Source organism: Falco punctatus (genome assembly GCF_963210335.1).
Source record: "Falco punctatus genome assembly, chromosome: Z".
In the NCBI taxonomy this organism is placed as follows: Eukaryota; Metazoa; Chordata; class Aves; order Falconiformes; family Falconidae; genus Falco; species Falco punctatus.
This window is the reverse complement of record NC_137586.1, coordinates 28,295,166-28,320,312: the sequence shown is the minus strand read 5'-3', so window position 1 is coordinate 28,320,312 and position 25,147 is coordinate 28,295,166. Positions and strand designations below refer to the sequence as shown.

The following is a 25,147-nucleotide window of genomic DNA, read 5'->3' as shown; positions in this document are numbered from 1 at the left end:
GTAAAGATGACAGAGCCAGGCTCTTTTCAGTGGTGCCCAGTGACAGAACCAGAGGCAATGAGCACAAAAAGAAACACAGGAGGTTCCCTCTGAACATCAGGAAATACCTTTTTTTTCCTGTGAGAGGGTGACTGAGCAGTGGAACAGGTTGCCCATAGGAGTGTTAGGAGTGTGGGAGTCTCCATACTTGGAGATAAGCAAAAGCCACCTGGACATGGTCCTGGGCAGCTGGCTCAAGGTGGCCCTGCTTGCACAGCAGGGTTGAACAGGATGACCTCCTGAAGTCCCTTCCAACCTCAACTATTTGGTGAACCTGTGAGAAGGTGTTCTGGCTGTCAATAAAAAATCTTGAAAATTCAAGACGGACAGACTCATTCCAAAGGGAGAACAGGGATTTGCTAGGCCGCCGTTGAAATCATTGAACATCAGAGACAACTGTCTACACCAGAGAACAAAATAACCTGTTAGTCCAGCTATTAATACCATTGTAGTTTCCACATCCTCCCAATATAGTTTAAAATCTTGGCATACTGAATCTATAAAAATCATGTTAGGCACACAGAATTCCTGAGAAAGATGGAAGGAGCAAAACATTTCTTTGGATTGGAGAAATGAGTACTGTGGAAGAATGATATCTATTTACGATCTTTACTGTTGGGGAAAAAATGAGGCATTGGCACGCAGAAGCCCTGACAAATAGAAAAGGTTCTGGGCTGCCAAGGAACGGTGAGAAGGGACACCAGGACACAGCAGTATCCTCGGGTACACTAGGAAGGTGGTAGAGATGCAGCAGGGCAGTAGCACAAGCTCAGCCACAGAAGCAGCATCCAGCTTATCTGCAGCAGGGAGATAATGCTTTGAATAGGTAAGAATTGTTTTGCTGGCTGCCTGTCTCACAGTGACAGGTATTGCCCTCTGCTGCTGGCTGCTTGGGCAGCTGAATTGGTATGGCACGCAACTGCTAAAGATGAAGGCGTTTTGCTGCAGGTATGCTTCTTGTGTGGGGCAGAACACAAGACTAAAACAAAATTATTTTGACTTACAAAAGCCAGAACAGGAAGGAGCTTCATGGGCCAAAGGGAGTTTAAACCTTTTCTTTAATTATTTTAATTTAAAATTAAAAGAAGAGGAATTACTTTAGGCTGCAACGGTCTTCAGAATTCTGCAATTTAAGGACTCGGAGGTCAATTGTTGTCTTGATCATCTGTCAGGATTTAGTTGTATTTGTATCATTACCTCACTCTGCCCAAAAGGGGAATATTTTAATTAAGCTACTTTCAATGGTTTATTCTTTTACAGGTATCCTCAAATGGCATCCAGTCCACTCCCTTAAATCTTGCAACTTACTGGAAATGTAATGCTAGCACTACTGATGTGAGAGTGGATTATAAGTACAATCCAGAGTCTATGAATGTGCCTAGTATGCTCTCTAACGTCCAGGTTGTGGTACCAGTAGATGGAGGAGTAACAAACATGCAATCACTTCCACCTGCAAAATGGTAATATCAATACTTTTGAGGTTATTATTTTGGATTCATTTCAGGGCATTCATTAGTGTCATAGACAGCCTGAAAATTTTCACTGGAAGAAACAGCTGATTTTTTATTTTTTTTTTGTGATAAAATGCATACTATCAGATATTTAGGACATTTTCTGGTTCACAACAGACCATGTGCAGCCAATTTGAATAAACTAAAATGAGACAATATACACCCATTCCAACTGTGTAATAAACAGGCCTTTATGAAATTTCCAATGTTTGCTTTCTTTTGGCCAATAGACAGGATAGACATTTTTAATACAGTAACTTGAAAACATCATCTCTTAATGGTTAAAACACATTTTGTGTGTTTATATAAATATATTTATGTATATATGGATTAGAGAGAGAGAGTAGAAGAAAAGCAGTTCTTGAAAGAATTTCTTGATTTTCTAGCTTAAAAATTAGCTTCTAATTGAAATGGGTTTAAACCAAACCTGAGTAACTGAGGAACTCTTCATAAGACAAGTAGCACTGTCACTCAATTCAAGCATCATGCAGAGTATTATCTGACTAGCAGCTACCAGCCACCACCTTCTAAGCCTACATGTACAGCAGCACTTGAAAGTGAGACACAGATCTTGGGTAATTATGTTTCTGGAAGTTTATGAAAACAAGCACAGGGTAGTGGGAATAGGTAAAGCAAAAGGTGAGCAGATTTCAACCACTGCACCTGTGGTTTGGTAGCACATAGGTACCTTCCCAGCTGTAAGGTAACTCCTGGACTGTTAATTCCCAGAAGAGTCTTTTTAGTTTGAAGAGGGCAAAGAATACCAAGTCCAAGGAAGCCAGGCTTTGTTAACCTTGTTATTTACAGGTCAGTTTACCTTATAAAGCAAGGTTCAGAAGAAAAATAAACTGCATGCATTTATCAGGGAGGTTCTGGTGTTTATGGAGGGAAAACATTCAAATATGTTAATTGGACAAAATGGTAATACCATTTTAAGTGGAAAAAATCCTGGCAGGACTGAATCTTTCTTGACTTGGTATTTCAAGAGAGCAATACCTTTAACAAAATCACCTTAAGTTTATTCTGAGCGAGGGTAGGTTCAGTATCCTGCCTGAACAACGTTACTAGAATGACTGGTGAAGCCAGTCTCCCTGCCCAGGCTTCTTGCACAAAACCTTCTGTAATGACGCCTGAGTGAGAGCAGGAATGCCCGGGACCCAGCACACCTAGTGTTAGCTAGGAAGACTCAAATCTGAGTGACAGTTTCATTACAGATCATCTGATTAAAGGATTTGAGCCAGATTCTTTCACCTAGGTAACTACCCAAGGCCAGAATTTTGAGCCTGGAAAACTGACAAAAAACCCCCAAAAAACCCAAAACAAAACAAAATACAGTCATGTTCCAGGCAGCTGTAGTATTTGTGTTGTGCTACCTGCTTGGTCTAGTGGATTGGGATGATGGGGGTTTGATTTTTTAAAAATAAATGTTTTATGACTTGACCTCCTGCAACTAACCACTACCATCTGTGCTACTTGTGTGAGCATTTCACTCCTGCTACACCAATGCCAAAGGCAACTGCAAACCTGTCAGCGCTTCATGCTGCTCACAGCTTTGAGTTGTTGACTTTCCTTTAATGCAACTGCTGCAAAGTGCTCCAGGAGGTAAAATGCCCTGCCAGCTTAGATACTTTGGTGCTTGGTGCCCTCCTCTGCCCCTTTACAGCTCAGAAGTGAGCGTAAACCCTGTATCACTTACAACAGTTAGTTTTACTAGAGTGGAAGCACACTAACATTCATGCTGCCAGGAGTATCTCATCCCATCATCATGAGGCATAAAGACATAGCTTTCAAACTGCTTGCAGAGTGTTTGGCCTGTCTTTACCCTTTGAGACTACGGAGGGGTTTGAGTTGTGGAGACACAGCCGGGCCGTAAGATAGCATGAACTGTATAAAAAGGTCCTGAGCTCTGCTGCTCAGGGGCAATGCAGACACACCCTTCTCTTCATCTGTTTGCTTTGTATAGTTTCCACAAACATACCTTGTGTAATACTTTTATAAACCTCCATTTAGAGGTGTCTGTAACCAGTGTAAATCTGGGTATAATATGCCAAAACTGGTGCTTATAACTAACCTGCCATTCTCTTACAGGAATGCAGACCAGATGAAAGCGTATTGGAAAATATCTAGCATTTCAGAGAAGTCTGAGAATGGAGGCAAGTTGAACTCTTGTTATGTTTCCTTGTACATAAAAATTGTAACAGTAAAAAGGTAATTATTATAGCCTCTACACTCTCATGGTTGTTTACACATCATCTCACACTGTATCCTGTTTACCAGTTTACCTTGTTCTCAATTAACTTCCTCCTGAAGAGTTTCCATTAACAGTGAGATGTCAAAATATAAATGTATTAATTAGCTATAAAAGAAAAAAAATGAAGCCCCCTGAAAGCAGTTGGTAGGTCTAAAATAGAGTTTAGACTCAGTGAGAAATTATTACATTAATGCTAATGAAATAATGAAATGAGCAGTTATTCAAAGGAAAATATGTTCAATATCTGTGTCTTGCCACACACTAACAATAGCAATAAAGTAGAAAGATGTACAGGGAAGACCTAGGGGACTGTGGAGAAGGGGTAAAAAAAAAAGATCCAAAAGTCCTGTGCTGAGGTAGGCTCAACAATAGATGATTCTTGACCAGCATTTTGAGGATCTTTGTTTTGGTCACATGTTGTATATGGTCATATGTACGACTCCAGAAAAAAAATTAATCTATGCACATCTGCTGAGAGTGGTAATTTATATAGCATTTTATAAGGTATCAATAGTTGTCCTTTGCCCACCTGCCTTTCCCTGAGGTCTAGTCGATGTTGCAGCCCTTACAGCCTACGCAGGTGCAATGTTCTTCTGAAGCAGAAAACAGATGGCAAAGGGAGTCATCTTATCCTCAAAGCCTCTGTAGAGAATGAATTCATGGTGTAAAGGGCGGTCCTTAAGCCCTGTTAAGAATTTAGTGTAGGGCATTATGAGAGCACAGATTTGCTTATAAATATGACTGGTTTCATGTGTAAACCACAATCCTGGGAAGGGAAGACCTCTTGTATGCCTGCAAAGGCTGCAGAGTTGTGGTCATCATTCAAACAAAACCAGAGAGAATTTTATGTGACAGAAGTTGTTGCTGTGTTCTGGTGTACTTTGTCCTTCACTGACCTCACAGTTCTTTGCCATCTGTCTTCCATTATGATTATGTAGGGATAGCTGTCTTCTTTTCCAAACTGTGAGCTTCTTTTAAGAAAAATTACACTAAAACACAAATGCAGCCAGATGAACAGCTACTGTATACCTGCAGAGCAGCATAAAATGGACTGCCAGTGATGCAGATTGCATCTTGTGTGCGTTCAACAGACTGGCACATATCCCACTGCTTCTGATATATTCCCTTCTCTTCCCACCATCTTTCTTCCCCTTTTCTTTGAGTATAAACATGTAGTACTCAAAATACACTGTCTAAGAAGAAGTAATACTATGATGGTTTTACACTTACAGAAACAAAGGGAGAAGTTGCACAAACACTGTTAATAATAGGTCAAATGTGTTGAAGTCTTCTTTGTTCTAGTGTACAGGGTGGTAAAGTGTTTTGGGGTTTTTTTATGCTCAAACACATTTATGTAAATTGTCAATTGCAGACAGATAAAACAGAACAAACTTTCAGAGCACTTGAATATATGAGTTTCTATACTTAGAGTGGAAAGAAGTTCCAGTTTACCCTAACTGTGGCAGACCTACTGAGGAAATGAAATGGACTTTAAGCCAAATTTATCAAGAGCAAGCCATTGCATAAAAGAGTTTCATTCATTAATTCAGGCTTTTACCCCAGTAACATTTCACTTACTAACTTTTCTCATCATTTAGCAGTTCCTATTGGAATAGCAAGTTGTTGTAAAGAAAAAATACTTGACTTTCATTATTCCATTATTAATTATTTAAAATTCATTCTTCCCAGCATATTTCTCAAGAACAAGAAGTCTTGTTTAAGAACTAGAAAAAAGAATCTAGTAACAACATTGAGGGCTTTTTAAGTGCCTTGTATTGACTACAGAAATGTACATAAAATTATTTTGAAATATTGCTGCTTTATAACAGCATCAAAGTGATGACACTTCACCACTGTCTCTGAAAAATCAACTGAAATTTCTGGGGTAAAGTATTTAATGAGACCTTGTCTTTATTACAAAAAAAAAAAGAATTTTTCATCTGGGTACATTGCTGTATAGCTGCATTTCTTCCAGTGGTTTTGTTTGTGTACATTCATCCAGACAGATTGTGACAACACTTAAATATTCTGATGTACTTTCAAATCTGCCGATGAAAAGTACGAGACAGGTGTTATTAAGTACTTACAGACCAGAAAGCTTAAGTGATTATTTAAGGACCAATCAGATATTTCAAATGATAAGTGATTACCAGGCTGTCTAATACACACATTCTTTATAATCTTGCAGAAATGTGTATAATTTCTCTTTAAATTATTCGCTAGTCATTGTCTTAAACAGAGTATTGGGGAAAAAAACAGACTTTCACTGTCATCTTTTTTGAAAATTTTGTAGGACTGCTGCTAAGAATAGATCTCAAAGGTCACCATGTTAGTTTCACTTCTTACTGCTAAAAAGTTTGGGACATCATCTTGTTCTTGCAAAACAACCAGCTTTTCGGTTTTGTTATTTTTATAGGTTCTGGATCCCTCAGGGCAAAATTTGAACTTTCAGAAGGGCCCAGTAAACCAGCAACGCTTGCAGTGCAATTCATTAGTGAAGGAAGCACCCTTTCTGGAGTAGATGTAGAGCTTGTAGGCACTGGCTATCGGCTTTCCCTCCTTAAGAAGAGATTTGCCACTGGTAAGACACTGACATGCTTATATATTCAAGTTAATATTACATATTCTATAGTGCTGAATTATAAAACATGAAACTGTTAAGTAATAATGCATAAATAGTTGCTTTTTATTAAAATGTGGCTGAAAACTGTTTCACAGATTTTTTTATTCTCCATAGTCACTCAAACTGCTCACAGGAAAATACTGATAAAATCTGTTTTGTCTAGTGACTACAAAAAAACTGCTTTTTTTTTTTTTTTTTTCAGGACGGTATATGGCAGATTGCTGATGTACCTGTGAAAGTCATTGGATCAAAGGAGTGCAAGAAGCTCACTCTGCCCCTCTTTACTCGTCAAACACTATTTTAATATGCATTAATTTTTTAAAAATGTTGACCTACTTTGAGGCTGAACTACGGAACAGGAAATGCACTTTTAAAAGTCATTTTGCGAACTTTTTATTACTTTATAATAGCACTGAAGTTAACTTCAACACTGTCTGTAAATGATCAACTGCAATATTTGGGAAAATTTGCTGAAATTTTAGTAAATTTCTATAGATGAAATCAAAACAGTAATCCATAGTTGTAATGGAAGTATAAAATTGTATGTTATACTGTAAACAGTAAACCTAAAAATGTAGGAGATTAAGAAATATTTGAGGTTTCCATAAGTAATATTAATTTTTCAGATTCTTCAACTGCCAGTTTTTAAAGAAAGCAGAGGCAAAGTCTCATGTAATTCTTGTATCCACTCATGCCACAAAACCAGCTGAGTTAGAGATGTATAAAAGAAATGTACCTTCATGCCCATGTATCATATATTATTAACATAAAAGTTGTTTCATATAGGGTTTTTTCCTAAGTGCAATGTGTTACAAAATTGCAAAAGACAGCAGAGATTTACTTCTGCAGTAAATTTTATGGGCATTGTGATTGTTTTAATTAATGGTGTAGATTTAATTTATTTTTATATGAACTGCATAACATTTGTGCCTTTAAAAAAAGCCCGTGCCTATCCAATTTGTAATTCATGTGCCTCACTTCATTTTTCAAAGTTTGGCTCTTCATCAAGAAAGCACAGTGTTTGTATAATACACACAACTTTATAAAAAATTCTTTGACTGGGATTTATTTAGAAGGCACATTTGCAAAGACTTAAGATTGTTTTAAAAGGAGTTTAAAATACTAGATTACTTCCTCATGGAGTAATTCCAATAAATGTGGCTGTAGTAAAGGGTGATGCATTATGCAGGACTTCGAAATGAGATAGTAACTTTAATGTCACCAAAGATGAGAATCCTGAAAAATCTCCGAAGATGGTAAAAGCAAACTTTCAAAAGCAAACAGCATTTCCCTTCACTTTTACTGCAGGTCTTCAGACTGTGAGTGGTTTTGGGATATATGATGTGAATGTAAACTTAATACTTTGGCAGGAATAGCATTTTAGAAGTATATTTTATGGCAGCAGGATGACAAGTACTGCCATTTATATTAGTTTAATTTTTTTCTGTAACCACCAATTTTAATATTTGTATTGTCACCTAATCTGCTTGCCACGGCCTAAGCACAGGGAAGTGACACATAAGTAACATTTTTTAAAGCAAGTCACTAATTTAGAAAATCTTCTACGTATTTCTATCAAGTGTTTTTTCAGTGCTGAAATCAAAAGTACTGGGGCAAACAGCAACCTGCCCATGGGGATATATGACTATTTTGAATACTTGTATCTATTTTAAGTTCTGTATTATATATATGTTTTCAGTGAAACGTGCTTGAACTAATTAATGCAAAACCAGTAATGAATGGACTGATGAAGCTTTACAAGAAATTGAGCTTTGTAGAAGCTGCGTAAATACTAATGTATACTACACACTTTCGCAGATGAGAGTTCTATTGTTAGCACTAAGCACATACTGTACTGTAGATTTGATGGGAAGAGTATATTTGGCTTTTAATTTGCTAATCTGATGGAATGGTAAATTCCTAACTCATAAAATGGTACAGTCTTTTTACTGGAATCTTAATTGTAATCTGCTTTGCAATCAAACTGTGTTTAACAAGACAATATTTTATTAATGAAAACCCAAAACTGCATTGCTATTTTTAATCAAGTATTACTTTCTTTTATAAGTTAAATGAAGTAGTTATGTTTCAGCACTTTTAAACTAGCCTTCATTCAGGTAATTATACATACTTTTGCATTGGGTGCAGGTTACAATTTTGAAGCCATACAAGTTTATATAGACTTTTTGTAAAGAAATTCAAAAACAATGTAAAAAGCACATGTAGCTATCTGATAAAAACAAAAACAAAACATACATAGCAAGCTGGTTCTTGCTTGTGTGTACAACAATATCCATTGTAGCTGCCTCCTAAGAAAAGTAACTTGTAAACACAACTCTAAAGAATCTGAAATTTTATGAATTGTTATTACATCAGACTGTAAATTAGAGCATACAAGTTTATCTTACAAAAATTGTAAATACTTCTGATTTTTCATAAAATGTAAATTTTTAAAAATATGCACCCATAATAAACATGTAATATATAATTTACATACTGATTTATATTGCCTGTACTTTTGCATAGTCCCACAGAGCTTCTAAGCGATAATAGAACAAAACTATACCTGTATTGAAAAATGTTAATTTCTTTTTAAGTGATAAGGGGTAGAGATAATATACAAAGTCTTTTACATATTCAAAAAACACCACACAGAATGTGGGTGGAAAGATGACTTCTGCAAAGAGTTGCAGCTTTACTAAACTGGAATGCCTGAGATGTCTACAAAAAATGGATTATGCCTTTATGATTAACTAACCACTTAGATTAGGCAGAACTGTAGATACATTTATTAGAAAAATCTCAACTTGATAGGCATGAGCTGCTCTGTAAATTGTGCTATCAAATGCTGTACATTCCATAACTTCGTTAAGCCTGTATCTTGTTGAGTGCACAGGGAAAAAATCAGTAGCAAGATTAAAGTAATTCTTTCTGATTTCTTCTGTTCCACCAGTCTATAAAAGTAGACCATTTAAGTACTACTACAGCAGCCTGAGAGTAGTCCTTCTAAGCTGCAACTACAGAAACAAAAGTTGAAACTGAATAAATGTGTTTGAATCTGTTTCTTTCCTACTAATCCCACAGGCTATGTAAGTTTAGTAAGTCATGACATTAGATTCATTTTCTCAGCTGGCTAGATTTCATTGCACAAAGTACCATTCTTGTCATGCTGGAAGGCAATAGTCCAAGAGCTTGATTCTTATCTTCTGCTAGAAGGCAGGAGTGAAGAATGTAAGTGCCTGATAGTCAGACCAAATGGTCCATCTAGCCCAGCAGCCTGTCCAACAATGGCCAAAGAACAGACTGTGGCATGGAGAGCTCACAAGCCATTTCCATTCTACTCCTCCAGCATCCTCAGTTACTGGATGATAGGGATGTAAACAAGTACAGAGCTGCTCAGTTTTTCTAGTATTCATTGAACTTCAAAGTGTCAGAGATCATTGCTCTGCTCTGGGACTTCTGTTAACATTTGACTTTTGTTATTGTAAGCCAGTGCCCACATACTACTCACAACTACTGTAAACTGGATTTATACTGCTCAGGCAGGTTTGTGATTATCTGAGTACATGATCAGGTAGTTTTCCAGGGGTAACTGACTACCTCTACCACTGCCAAATTTATGTAGGGTATTTGAAGGAGGTAAGATATTTGATTATCAACTGCAACAGCATGGGAGTTACAGCTGTGTTGGGTTTTGCTATCTATCTAGAAAGGAAGGTCTTGCATCATGCCAACAAGGATTAAATTTTAAAACTTGTGTGTTTGAGAAGCTTAAGATAAGCATCTTAATATCTGTGTACCTTTTGTTTTCTTGGAATTACTACATAATCAGTTTCCATTTCAGTTGTCATGAAAGGGCAATTTTACTTTAGAACATGCAAGTAAAAACTCTGGAATTCCTCCAAGGATAGAGTAAGCTAAAAACAGTTCAAGGTACTAAAGCAGCAAATAACATACTGTGTGGTGCCCTTGACAGGACTGATAACCAGGCCTCTTCATTTAAAACTTAATGCTTATATTCCAGTTTGCATATTATTACACCACTGAGTATTCCTTCTCAACTCAGTTTGACCTCCATGTTTACCAACATGTTGATTTTTAAGTTCTCCCTTAGCTCATTCAATAACCAACAGAAAGCAAACAGTCTTTAAAGAATAAAATAATCTTAAAAACACAAGAGGCCTTTTCTGGAATACTTATTAAATATTTAATACTCATATTCTGCATTTTCTGTAGTTGCTTGCACTTCCTTTGGAATCCATTCTTTCCATTTTTAAATCTGGGATGGCTATTTTAATTATTATAACTGAAGTATGATTTTTTTTGCTATTGTCCCAGCTGTATTTCTTTCAAAAAGCCTTGTTCTGTAACTTAGCTTTTATTTTTTCATTATTAAAACCTAGGTGGTATAGTTTTTTAAAAAAATAGGTTTAATAATTACAAGCCATAAATCATGCTAACTTCACCACCTTGATTACGATTCAACTTCTTCTCTTAGCATCACCCTTAGCATCATCTGCCTTCTTGAGGTTCTTGTTTCTGAAGTCATGTTTTCTGCTCCAGAAAGCAGTGGTAATGTGTTCAGTGATGACTCAGTTCTTTCTTTGTCATGGCTACATGAAGCAGCCCATTTTTACAACAATTGCTGATTGCCCCCTCCAGATGTCCCCCCGTGCTTTGTAATTAGATAAACTCCTTATATAATCCCCACAGCCTTCCTTTCCACTTCACACTACTGTCATCAGTAGGTTATACGAATAGTCATCACTAATACAGAAATACTAAAGCTGCCCCAGTGTTAGTACTGAGAAGACATTGCATCCAGGCAAGATGCACCAGTACAACTTGGGAAGGAAAAAAAACCACAAAAAACCAAAACACAACCACCACCAGAGCTCAGAAACTGTTACTTACTTACCTTCTACTTCTGTTGCACCCAATTTCTCTGGAGCCTTACAGGACTGTGGGTTTTGACAGAGAACTAAAGTTCAAACAGACAGAGCTTTCAGCCTCTGACTAAGCACCTCACCTCGCTCCTGAACACAAGTTTGTCCTCCACACGCCAGTATCCCTCAGCCTCTGTGTATAAGTCTCTTCTTGCTTCTGAGCAGTTCCTAGATTACATCACACACCAAGTACTTGAGTATGTGAGCACAGGAGTGTCACAGTCTCTGATCTGCCATCTCTGCAGCTGACATCTCCCCAAAGTCTCACCAGCCTGTTCCCATGTACAGACCAAATGCTGCTGCAGTTTTTCTCCTGCTCAAATCACGTTTCCATGTTCTGAGTCACTTGATAACACAGTAAGCTGGATGTCCACTTCTACTGAGAAGATAGATTGAATTTAGTTTTGTTTAAGGTCTAAAATGCAGAAGATTTCTCAATTTAAGAACTGCATCTTGCACACCTAGGACAAGAAACAGCCTCAGGCAAACACACTGTTACTTTGCTGTAATTTCTCTAGTTAATACAGAGTAAACACTGCTCTCACAGGAGACAGAATAAGGAAATTACATGGAAAAACAAATGTGGGCTCCAGTGTTCTCTTTAGATTAAGGGGTAGAAGAGGTATTTGACATAACTTCCCCATAAAGGAGTTGAAAATTTTTTAAAAGTCAGGGTGATGGGCCATTACAGCTATTCTTTTGGTGTTCTGCAATTTACTTGTGGCCCTCAGCCTTCTCAAAACTGAAGTTGTACCTTTAATACTGTGGGAGAGCATGCAGGATGTCTTCCCTTGCAAGAGGTGCTGTTCTGTCCACAGAGCTGTGAGCTAAAACTTGGCATTACTGCACTCCGCTGACTGAACATGGGGAGCACAGTTCATCTAAGCATCTGCCTTTCTTCCAGGCAACAAGAGGGAGAAGTGGGGAACAAGTACCCCCATTTCCCTGACCTTTCCAGATTGCTCAAGGTGGCAGCACTTTTGCCAGCTGATCCCCAGGAGATGCCACAAGAACAGGCATTAAGAATTCAGAGGGTTTTGGCAAATAGCATCTTCTAGCATTTCATCCAAGGGATCATCCATCTTAAAACAGTCCTACAATAACCTGCGTTTGGTCAAAGAGTAAAACCATAATTTGTGTTTCAGGAAGCGGTTCATCCCCTGCTTAGGCACCAACAGTGCAGTCTCCTGCTTTTCATGCTGCTGATGGTTAGGAAAAGACTACAGTTGTCACAAGTTGAAAACAAACTTTCAAAAAATGATGCATCTTTCTTAAAGTGGTGAGTATTACCCCAACGCCAGTGTGTAAGCAAAAATTGTGCCAAGTTTCACCCTTGAAGAGTCATTCCCAGCCCAAGGGAGCATAGACTCGACTATACCTCCTGTTCAGGTCATCAGTAAAGGTAAGTGTACATTAGTATCTAGAAGACATGTTCACTATTTCAGCTACTCACAAAATCTACAAGCCATTATTTTAGCATCTGAAGCAAATCTTAAGACCTTGCTCCAATGTCCAGCAGCACCAGTAGCCTGCTACATCCTCCTCGTAGAAGCTGTATTCACAGCATACTGTGCCATATACAGCACACTTTGAACACAAGACAGATTACTACATCAACCTTATAAAAGTTAACTGGTAACATTTGGCATCTCCTACTGCTATATTTGAAACCCTGTGATCTCTTCTATTGTTTTTTTCTGGAATTAAGAAAACAGAATATTTTTAAGAACTTGATTAGTATTCATAATGAACATCAGTATCTGCCATCACCCATCTGTCCAGTCCAAAGATGGGTTATCCAACTGCATTAAAATTCTTGTTAAGTCTCTTCTGGACACTTCCCTTTAGTTAAAGGATCTTCTATTCTCTTAGACTTTGTAGAGCATTTTGTACTTGCCTCTGTATCTCTGCCATGAATGTTTAGCAAAGCCGCCTTCACCTCTCTCCCAGCAAGGCAGGGGTTTTTGCTGTTACTGCTGCCATTAGCTATATTTAAAGACACACATGAATTGTCATGTTCACAGTAGATACACAACCAGATCTAACCAGACATTTGCAAATAATGATTCAAATGAATGTCAGGTCACATCAGGTACGTCTTTCAGTGTTCTCCCCAGACTTTACTGGCTCTACAGAGAATACTCTCAGCATCTTGTATGAACTCCACTGTCATCTCTGTAACCCAACTATGGTAATTGTAGCGACTGGGTCAAGACAAGGAATTTGTTAAAAATAATGTGGGAGTATTTCTGTAGTGAATAAACTGATGCCATCCTTCCAGAATAAAGCACACTGCACCGAGATTCGAGAAACGTTGCTGTAGTCAAGATGTACTTTTAAATCAGGATGTGCAGGGCTGCTGGTAAGGACCATATTAGAACTACTTACAGCCTGATCACACTTTGACTTCGAGAGATACTGTTAGGATTCAAGTGATCTGCTGTCAGCCACATCTAATCTTGGAGACCCCCTTTGGCTTGTCACCTTCCTGAGTTAAGAAATGCTGCACAACTGCTTTCCTGTAGGAGTGTCCTAAACTCTGCAGAAACTCGCATGCTTGCTGGCTGTGAGTAGATTATGAGCAACTCATTTGTAGTGCTCCAAACTGAGCTCAAAACTGAAGGTTGGAGAATAGAAGTTGTGAAAAGAATTGAACATAAATTAAACACTCTCTGATGCAGTTGCCAAACAAAGAATCATAAATTATACCTCATCTTAAGCTGCCTGGCTGGACTGCACAACCAAGTATTAGTGACAACCAGGTCACCATAACTTGATTGCATTTGTTGTTTATAATCAGGTTCAAATAAGTATGAGCAGGTGGTACTTGAAAAGGTCAGCTTTTAGATTTTCTAGATGCTCATAAAGCAATAATCAATGACTGTGTTGCCTACACTAATTAAAACCAGCCAAACAGGCTTAGGCTGCAGCTTCATGATGAGCCAGCTGAACAGTCCAATACTGCCAAAAGACATGGGCCACGCTCTCCATCTTCACCCACCACACCTTGTACCAGTTCTGGCCATGCATCATATCTGTTTATGAGTCAACTCACCAACCAGACACACATTGAACCCAGTGGGGAGGAAAAAAAATATTTATGCTAAGTTAAGCCAACTGAACCAGCTTGCAGCTGCAAACATCAGGCACAGGAATTCCCAACTCAAGAGCAGGAAGGGGTAGGGAATTTTGGCAGGAACACACCGTCAGCCCAGCTCAGCTGTTCACTAAACTGCAGCCAGAGAGGGGAACTAAAAGCAGCTGGCTCCAATGACATAATGGAAGACTTCTCTTAATAGTGGCTATAAACCCTGAAGTCATAAACTGTGAGAGATTGATAAGAAAAGCAAATAAACACAGGAGGTAGGAAAGTTCATTTAGATAGTTTAACTGAGGGTGATATAAAGGAGTCTGTTCTGAAAAACAACAACAAAAATACTTAACTTCTACTGTGTTACTGGACCCATACTAGCTGAAAATGCCAGAATCAGTAAGAACACAAAACAGAAAGAAAGAAATATGTTCAATTAATATTTTGTCACATTTCTTAAAGGATACCTAGCTTATGTAGTCCCATGGTGAAAATACTTTGCAATCCAGCAGTATGTAAACAGAGATGTTAACACATCTAAAGCTAAATATTTTTAAACCACCAGATCAGATAAACAACATCCAAGAATTTAGGAAGCTGAATAAACCATACTATGGACCATTAATTTTTACTTCAGTGAGTCCTAAAATGCTGGAAAGTATTAGAAGATTAGGAGAAAGCTAACACTGTACGACCACAAAGAGAAGAAAAGGTAACAATCCAAATAACTGTAATCTAGAACTTGGTAAGAAAACTAAAATACAGTTAAGACAATTAGTGTCAGCCATGGATGTACTGAATATAGGTCTTAAACTAACTTGGGATTAGGTTGAAAATCTGGATCATAAGAGTAATAGGGTAAAAAGAAAACAAGATTTATGTAAGATACCCAATATAGCAGTACATGACATTTTGGGTTGTAACTAGAGCAATGCAAGAACATGATGCATTTAAAAATTAGTCTTAAGATGTAACTAAACAGGAAAACAACTTTAAGCACTTTTCTTGTAGATTCCTGCAGACTTCATAATATTTACTATCTTTCCAGTTACCTGATGTTGAAAATACTGAAGTTTTACAGATGACAAAAAACTGGGGGAGAAAACTAATACGCTACAACTCACGTATAAGCCATTTTCACCACTTAATCATCACACAAAATAGTAGGAAGAGACTTTAGGATCAAATAAATAAAGACAAAATAACATAGCACTTTTGGATAACTAAAGACTTCTCTGAACTTATTCTTAAAAGACATCCAGGGCTAGAACTGCTGACAAATCTGCAGATCTTCATGGGATCACAGAAAAGCTGAGGCTAGAAGGAAACTCTGGAGATCATCTAGCCATTTCCCTTGCTCAAAGCAGGGCAAAGACCTGGAGTCTTACAAAATTAATGAACTCTTCTGAAATGAAAATGTGGGTTTTAACAACAAAAAGGTCCAGAAAAGAGCGATTACTGTGGAACCAGTAATCATTTACCTCATTTACCAGTACATTTACCTCCTCATTTACCAGTACAACCTCCTCCAGGTGATACTGGCTTTCTGGACCTTCCATTAGTTCAGTGAACATCTATTTAAGTATCACTCTCACCTTACTCTTTTCCTCATTTTACCCCACTTGACTGAAGCTCCATGCTCAACACCCTCCTTTGAGTTTTTCTTTCAATGAAGAAACAAGTTCCCCGAAGAGAGCTCGATTTTACTCTCTTGATCTCAAAGGAATAGCGAGGTAAGCCTTTGTTTCTATTTATTCTTTTCCACCTCAATAAAACTTGATACCTGGCATCTTCTACTTTAGCTAGAATGACTGGAAAAGACATAGGCCAGTGTGACAGATCTGCCTATACAAAGGAGTTTTGGAGGCAAAGTTCACTTCAGACTGATGTAAAGTTCCTACCAGACGATAATTTCTGAGCTCACCTAGAGCAACTACCCCTCCCTGAATCCTGTCCTAAGTCTTGTTGATCCAAGACAAAAGCAACACTCTCTACCCTCATACTACATGCTCAGATTTTCTTTATTTGGACAGAATACATGGCTGTTGTTGCTTTCTCCAAGGATCTTCCTGCAGTCTCCACCCATGTTTTTCCAGTGTCCATGTCAGACCCTACCAGGCCCTTAAAGGCAATTAAGCTGTCTGATATGATTCAAGCACATATTATGGGACCAAGTCAAATGTTCTTATCCCTTAAATAAGAGCTGTACCCACAAAGCTGATCTAAATTCTATGCACTATAGGATAGTCAGGTACCGTGCAGAGAAGACACGAAGCTTGGGGGAGCACTCTCCTAGTCACTGGTTTCTGGAATCTTTATCCAGATAATTCAAGGTTTATCAGTGACTACCTGCTTGGAGTCACTCATGGTATGAAAAGGCCTGTAGACCACATGTCAGAAAAAAGATACGATCTGTATTCAGAAATTCTTCTTCACGGCACATAACCCAGCCTTTTCCCTTTCTCTCTATCTCAAGGCTTTCAAAATTACCTCTAGCTCCGAGTTTCCTGAATAAGTAAGAGAAATACAAGTTTGAGAGAATCCAACTCTCTGTGGTGCTGCACAGCCATTTAAATCACTTTCCGCATTGGGAGACAAGTAGCTTAGGTGTGTGACAGTAGTGTCCCATAGATACCATTAATTAGAAAAAGGCTTTCAGCTTCAGTGCCTGGATGCATCCACGCATAGGCATGTACTTACAACACTCAGAAAAACCTGTAATCTGCCTTTCTTCTGTGATGATTAATTTCAATACAGGAGAACAAACTTTGAGATTGCATGGAAATTAACTCTTATAATTTATAATGGCAAAATAATCAGATAAAGCAAGCAAAACATCACCAAAAAATCAGCTCAGGCAAGGTCCCTCTAAAAAACAAAAAAACGTAATAGATAAAACCTTATAATTACATGTGAAAGTACTGGCTGTGATTAAGCTACCACTCCTTGCTTCTCAATTTTTATTTTTAAACAAGATGTACTAAAGTGTAAAATCCAGAGGCAGAGACACTAAAAATAGTATTACCTCATTTAACTTACTTTAAAGCCAATATTGAGAGTCTTAAAATAAAAATAAAGAGCCATTGGACTTGCAAAATCAGCAGAACAGGACACCAATGATTTGAGTCTATTTTATACTGTCAAAGTCTAAGGAGTGACTTCATCACAGATGATACGAACACAGGTAGAAAAACAGCACTGTACAGGAAAGGTGAACTGAACTTAGGTATGACTAACAGGGCTTATGCTAGATCCTTTAGTTTGAATTTTAAAACAAAGACTGTGTAACTTTTTAAGACATCTGCTCAATTTAAGGAGATCACATAGAAATATTCCATGGCCTGCACTTTACCGGCTGTACTAGAAAATTGCAGAGCTTTGTAAGTTGTGAGTTTGAACAACAAATCTTGGGAATTGCCTTAAATGCAATTCCAATAAACAGGTCTTCCAGGTCTATAATCTCTATGTTGAAGGATGAGAAAACAAATGCTTGTAGATTTTTTCCTTTTTTTTTTTTTTTTTTACTTTATTTTTTAACTTGTGGATCCATCAGAATGGAGTTCCATCCTTATTTTGAAACTGAAGATGCCTATCCTTCAAATATTACCCCAAAACGAGAACTTGCAAGCTGAGACAAACAGTATTAGAAAGCATCATCCTAAGTTTGGACTGATCACCTACACAACAAAAACACATTACACTCTATGCACATGTCTGCTTTAGAAAAAATTAATCAAGAAAAAAATGTTGAAGAGAAAGACATAGCATGTCAAAATTGCATTACTAACAGACAGTAAACTGTACTTTAGTTACAGAATTCTTACTTTTCCTTCAGCTCTCTATATATCTAATTAAAGGCATCATTAAACCTTCTCAGGGATATGCTCTACATGAAAGCATGCCCAGTGTGATGACACCTTCATTTACTGTGTGGCCTGGTGATATCAGCAGGCAAACTGAACTTTATGTGGCTCGTTTCATTTACCCACAAGGATCGGTTAATCTTGCTCAATGAAACACAGTGAAATCTGAAATTCACTACAGAATTCCTCCTCTCTAAATACTAAGTAGGCTTATTAAGAGGAAATTTCTGTTGTTTGAGAGCAATCCACCTACACACATCACTCATGCAACTGTTTGGTTAGTTCACGAAGCAGTGAATCCCATGCAAAAGCCTGTAATCTCAGGAACTTCATAAATATGAACAGCTGGAAGCAAAAGACCTCTGCAATCACAACGTGCACTGCCATGCCTCTAACACATTCTGTATGTTCTACTTAAAAGTGTCTCCCTGAATATTCAGGATTCGCTTAAAAAAGGAGTAGTCCAGTAAAGAACTAGAGAAAAAAAACGTTCATAAATCAAAAAGCATCTCCTTCAAGTCCCACTTGCATGCTGTATGTCTGGCAGGACCTAAATCTTTCTTTGAATTACCTGGCTGTTACAATCACTAGGCACCTAAACAGCACCTGCTTCAGCACAGGGAGAGGGAAGGGAGACGCAGCTTCAACAGCAACAACAACCTGGTTATCCTGCCCAGCCACAGTTCACTGGTTAGCCACTTTTATCTTTTCAAATATATCCAAGCCCCAATCTTTGAGAGAAATGAAACCAAATTCAAAGAGGACTTTCCCCTATATGAGTGAAACTATCAAAACAAAGCTAAATATCGCCTTGGAAGCTCAGAACATAAAAGTTACTTAGAAAGTGTAAGAACTGATTAGACCCTGAAATAGAATCTAGATGGAAAATGTACAGGCTGCTATGGTGAAAGTAGTTAAAGCTGATGATCCAATAGCCTAGTAATTTCTGCCTTAAAATAAATTAGATTTCATTAGAAGTATTAAGAAAAAATCAAAATAAGACTGCTAAAATAATCACAGTTCATTAAGACTTGTTATTCCCCTCCCCCGGGAAAAAAATTTTCATATTCCAGGAAGTTTGTCCTTCCTCAAGTTGCAGTGTCACAACATCAAATTAAATGCTCTAATTTTTTGTATCAGATGACAGACGATTATTTAGTCTTAGCTAAGAAATGAGTCAGATGCGTGAAAAGCCTCCAATACATTATAAACAGTAAGTTCAGTACTGTTCATACTACAACACAAAATTTTACCTTTGCAAATGGTTTTCCAGCCAAAAAGCTCTACAGGTATATGTTACAGAGATAAATTTATCTAGTCAAAAGTTTAATAATAATTTCAATGCTCTTACTGACAGGAGAAGACACAATGTACAAAATGAGCAGCTATGCACCACCACTTGCACATCTGAATTTAAAAAGTATTTTCCAAAACTGTACTCAGGAGGTAATTGTGGTTAATATTAACCACAGAAGATTAATTAAAGGAATGCTTAAAATATTTATCACGCCAATAACACTTGGCACACAACCTGGTAAGGTTCTGCTCTATAACCTTAAGAAATTTTATTTCCCATTCAACACGTGTCAATCCATAAGGGCTAAGTATAGCATCCTTAGCTCTGGTATCACACACTGGTGATACAGGGTTACCATCTTTCTCATATAAACATTCATCTTTTCACTAAGACAGAGGTAAACCAGTACATTTTGACCACTCAACGCAAGCACTTGGGACAGTGCACACCTCTAAATGGCAGAACTCATTGTATACTTCCAAACAGATCCTCTCCTGCAAATAATCTCCCAACTGGGACCTACCCTCAGTCTTGAGAAGTTCAAGGTTTCTCCTCTACTCAAACTCTGCTGTAATTTGGGCAAGGGCAAAACCAGCACCTACAACTCTGGAAAATATAATAGGATGGGAGCACAAAAACACGTGGATGCAGACCTCTGGCAAATCGAAATACAATACTCCCAGGTCACAGAAAGTAAGCAGTCGGACCCTGTAGCCTAGAAATGAACACTCAGCCTTCCGAGTCATAGAATCATAGAACTCTTTAGGTTAAAAAAGGCCTTTAAGATCATCAAGTCCAACCCTTACCCTAGCACTGCCAAGTCCACCACTAAACCATGTCCCTAAGCATCACTTCTACCAGTTTTTTAAATACCTCCAGGGATGGTGATTCCACCCTGGGCAGCCTCTTTCAATGCTTGACCACCCTTTCAGTGAAGAAAGTCTTCCTAACATTCAATCTAAACCTCCCCTGGAGCAACTTAAGACTGTTTTTCTCGTGTCCTATCACTTGTCACTTGGGAGAAGAGATTGACACTCACCTCACTATAACCTCCTTTCAGGCAGCTGTAGACAGCAGTAAGGTCCCCCCTGAGCCTTCTCCTCTCCAGGCTAAACAACCCCAGTTCCCTCAGCTGCTCCTCGCAAGCCTTGTGCTCCAGACCCTTCCCCAGCCCCTTGCCCTTCCCTGGACACGCTGCAGCACCTCAACGTCTTCCTTGTAGCGAGGGGTTTCTCCTGGAAAGGCCTCACTGTAGCATGTCCTTTCTCCTGGCCAGGAGCCACTTACTCATCAACATTTAAAAGTTAATTGAACTCAATCAATGACACACCATCAATGTGCATTTTCTCCTGGTTAAGTGTATGTGTTCCTTTTAAATAAGGGCACTGATGATAAACGCCTAAACAGAAAATCACAGCTTTTTTCAGACTGCTTTAGAAGCTTGCAGCTTACACAGGGAAAGATTTCCTCAAGTCCAGATGGGGTCTCCATGTGGCCCGGATGAGAAGAAATGGAGGAGCTTTGCATCCTGCTTTGCATCCTTCTTTGCTTCCTTCCCCAGCACACTCAAGCTGCCCTTCTCCAGGCTTCAACTCCTGACCACAAGAGGCTTTCAGCCATGGAAGGGGTGTCTGCCACCAGCCCCTGCACTGGTGGGTGCAGCATGCAGGAGCACTCACAGGGCCCACCTCCATCTCCTGATCCCAGTGCCATCACAGTGCAGTGCAACAGGTTAAGGGTTACCAGTGCCACCACCTGAGGTATCTGTCCCACCTTTCTCTTAAAAATCAAATGCACGCACGATAAGCAAACCCAACAAATTAAGATACAGATGTGAGATATGGTTCTAACTCTCCTGGCCAAAACAAAGCTATTTGATTTTTATTAGGGTTAATGCATGATCTCTTTGAATCATTAATTTTGAATCATTAATAATGAATCATAAATTGAATCATTAATCACTTCTCTCTAAACATCTCAGTTTCCTCTCAGTACTTAAAGGGAGCTTATAAGAAAGATAGGGACAGACTTTTTAGTAGGGCCTGTAGTGATAGGACAAGGGGTAATGGCTTTAAACCAGAAAGAGGGTAGATTCAGGATATATATAATGAAGACATACTTTACAATGAGTGTGTTGAAACACTGGCACAGGTTGCCTAGAGAGGTGGTAGGTGCCCCACCCGATCCCTGGAAACATTCAGGGTCAGGCTGGACAGGGCTCTAAGTAACCTGCTCTAGCTGAAGATGTTCCTGCTCATTGCAGGGCAGTGGCACTAGATGAGCTTTAAAGGTCCATTTCAACACAAAACATTCTGTGATTCTATGATTTACTAACAGAAATACTGAAGGAGTCTGTTGCATTCACACAGTTTCTAGAAGGAAGGTGGGGCAGGTGGGGAAGAAGGTTTATGAAGAGGAGGCAGTCACTGCCAGCCAAGTCATGAACACTCCTGGCATGCCCAGGCCCTGAAGAGAGCAGTGATCTTGGTTTTGCTATTGGGGTTTTCTCAGTTCCTCCTAGAGGAGGGACCTTCACAGGTCACTAGGGTACACTGCATGAGTACACCCCACAGACCCAGGGGGCTACTGGTTTGGGGGTGGGGAGGTTGTCAATGTTCACCCTCCCTTCCAGCACAGCCAGCATGATACTCTTTTCTGTGGTTCTTTTGTAGCTATCTGCCAAACTGCAAGGAACAACTATTTCAGGGTTAATTAAATTTGGTTCAAAAGCTTACTGAAAGTTGGCAGCAATGCTTTTGTCATTTCTGGGCCTATGAATTGACAATTCTAATAAAACAAAACATTTTTATATCCTCTTATTTCTAAATACAGCTCTTTTGAGTCTACCAGAACTTAAATTAACCAAAACACACAGTTCTTAGCTACCCAACTGAGCCTTGCAGTTTCTATGCACGCTGGCTGTGAACTGGTCATACATAACTTAATGGAAGTTGGAGAACTGGGTCACTCTTGACTTCTGCACCATCGTCTCACTTTGTCCACACCATCACAGCAAGCAAGTTGCAATTTATAAAGTAAAATTTTCAATGTGTTACCTCCATGCATTCTTCAGCAGCTCTTGCTTCAAAGTATACTAACTAAAGGTCAGCTCTCACTGAAACAAAACAAGTAGCACCAGCCTTGACTCAAGGATCTTGTACAATTTCAGAAAAATAGAATGGAAAATCTTGCAAGTGTGCTGTGAATTATAAACACTAGCTATTTCTCTAGTGGTTACACTCTCATCAGGACAGTTTAGCACATCTGGATTCTCTCACTGTGTTTTCAAACATGTGAACAAGTTCTGCAGATCATATTCAGTGTTTTGAACTGAAGCACAATCTCAGGGACATCCAGTATTTTGCATGTCTAATCTCAAAAGAGAAATATTACTCTAACATCTGTGATTCTATTGACCAGTTTCATATTGCTCATAACAGATTAACACCTCTTCCACACAGTGGAGTTTTATTGCAGAAGTGACCAGCATTTAGTCCTACTGCACTTGTGCCCTCATTTCTAGACACCATCATCGTTAGGCAAACAATCCAAACCACGTAGCTGGCTTTGCTGTTTATAAGCATGTTTGACAATTTAAAGAAAAAGAGGAATGCAAAGTTAATCAACTTCATTTATATGCTGTAATTAGTGGTTTCCATCAAAACAGCTTCAACTAATACCCAACCAATAAAGTATCAACAACCGTATTTCTCTGCACATCATCCCAAATGGTACTCTTCTTGTCAGTGTCTTCACAAGCATGACTGTGACTCCAGAAATAATCTCAAAAGCATTGACTTTCTGGTAGGTCTGTGTCCCTCGTCATACTCCAGGTGCAAAGCACTGTGGTTTTCCATAGCTCTAGGATTGCTCTCCATGCCAGTTCAAAATACGCTGTTTTCTTTGTTAGCATAAACGTCCAAAAAACAGTGTCATACAAGTATGTCCAGACTTAACACAAACAACCCTCTCAGTACTCTCCTGTATGGCAAAAAACACTTTAGCTCCATTTTTGCCAAATATTACCACTTAGGGTCTGGAATTAAAATATGCATTGCTCACAGTTAAACAGTTACTATGTTAAAAGTTAAAAAAAAAAAGTTAAAAAATACTTCTTATCTTAAGTCACAAGATATGGCTCAAGATTAGTTTTATGACTACAGTCATATGACAGGAACCATTATCCACTTAATCCACTGAAAACTCATACCAGGCTGAGTCAGAATCTCACAACCTGAAAAATGACATTCCTGAAACCCCTTCTTTCATCATTGGTGTCAAATCTTGAAGCCCAACACTACAAGAAAACCAAGTAGTAGATGGAGGGGAAAAACTGATTGCAAGCTTTGGGGAGAGACATCATTTGCATGGAGACGCAAGTCAACAAGCTCATTAACTTTTTTCATGACTGACTTTTTGTTTAAAAAAAGTACTTCCATCAAAAGAAACAAAGTATTTAGATAACTGGAAAAGAGAGAGAATGTATATCACAGCAGTGGTCCAATCATTTCATGGTATCAGACAACTGGAGAAAGTTTAGCCTGACAAAATACTTCATACAAAAAGGAGCATCAAGGAAAATGGGGATTTTGTTTGTTTGGGTTTTTTTTATTATTATTTTTGACGACCTACATTGAAAGAACAACAGAAACAGAATCAGATAATAGAAACCTGGTATATAAACAAAATTAAATCTTCTTGTGTCACTGTTGTCACACACCCCAAAGTAGTGTGGTTATACATTTTGATGCTCTTTCACTTTTTGCTTGACTTCAGCTTGTGTTTGTAATGGTGCTCAACTTTTGTTCTCTTCAGGCTATTTTTCTAATTCTCTGCTTTTTTTCTTTGCTGAAACACCTCACTCTTCACAGAATACAGGAATCATTACTTCCCAGTCTCTCCTTACCATGTGACTCTTCACAGCAGTATCCAAGTGTTTCACAACTGAAGCCCACCTTCCAGTTAGTGATAGCTGAGCTGCGATATAAAACAATCAAGACAGCAAAGGGTCACTACCATCCAGGAATCCACAACTCTGGAAAGCCTGAAGCCTTCTACCCCGATCACAAGCTCCTTCCTACACCCCATATGTATTTTCATACACTTTTTGTTTCTTCATTGAATTCCAAGTCTTCCCTAGTTCTCTACTCAAACCCGGATCCCCCCAAAAAACCTACATATCCCACTTCCCCCCCAATATCATTGTCTTACCAAACCACACTTTAACCCACTCCCTTTCCCTTCTGCCATCTATTTCCTGTGCACCACACCACCCTTCACCCCTGTTACCGCTCCTCTCAACTCACATAAACTTGTTTCCCTCACACCTCACTGGCTTTGTGCCTAACCAGTGGGGCAGCTTTAGTCCCACTGTCAGTCAGGTCCTACTGCTGCTGCACACACACCCAAATGGCACATCCAGACCTTCCTTCCCGGCTCCTCATCAGCTGCTTCCTGCACTTTGCAGCTCTCTCATCTCCACCACCAAAGCCAGCTTCTTCCTCCACACTGCCAGCACCTAGCAAG

General features: G+C 38.7%; 1 protein-coding gene and 1 long non-coding RNA gene across 8 annotated transcripts in view; one reads left to right on the top strand and one right to left on the bottom strand.

Annotated features, from left to right (window-relative positions):
- Positions 1-9,359, top strand: part of FCHO2 (FCH and mu domain containing endocytic adaptor 2) — a 99,953-nt gene extending 90,594 nt beyond the window's left edge. For 5 of the 6 annotated variants that reach the window (XM_080372231.1, XM_080372228.1, XM_080372230.1 and 2 more), the window contains 4 exons: positions 1,300-1,499; positions 3,639-3,703; positions 6,218-6,382; positions 6,627-9,359. In XM_080372231.1, coding sequence (XP_080228357.1) covers positions 1,300-1,499; positions 3,639-3,703; positions 6,218-6,382; positions 6,627-6,649 — 453 coding nt within the window. In that variant the 3' untranslated portion in view covers positions 6,650-9,359. Of the gene's footprint in view, positions 1-1,299; positions 1,500-3,638; positions 3,759-6,217; positions 6,383-6,626 lie in introns of those variants that run through there. The other variant, XM_080372229.1, reaches the window with a different exon arrangement.
- Positions 9,360-17,966: 8,607 nt separating this feature from the next.
- Positions 17,967-25,147, bottom strand: part of LOC308056621 — an 8,347-nt gene continuing 1,166 nt past the window's right edge. For both annotated transcript variants that reach the window (XR_013924888.1, XR_013924889.1), the window contains exon 2: positions 17,967-25,139. This is a non-coding gene — a long non-coding RNA (uncharacterized lncRNA). The remainder of the gene's footprint in view (positions 25,140-25,147) is intronic.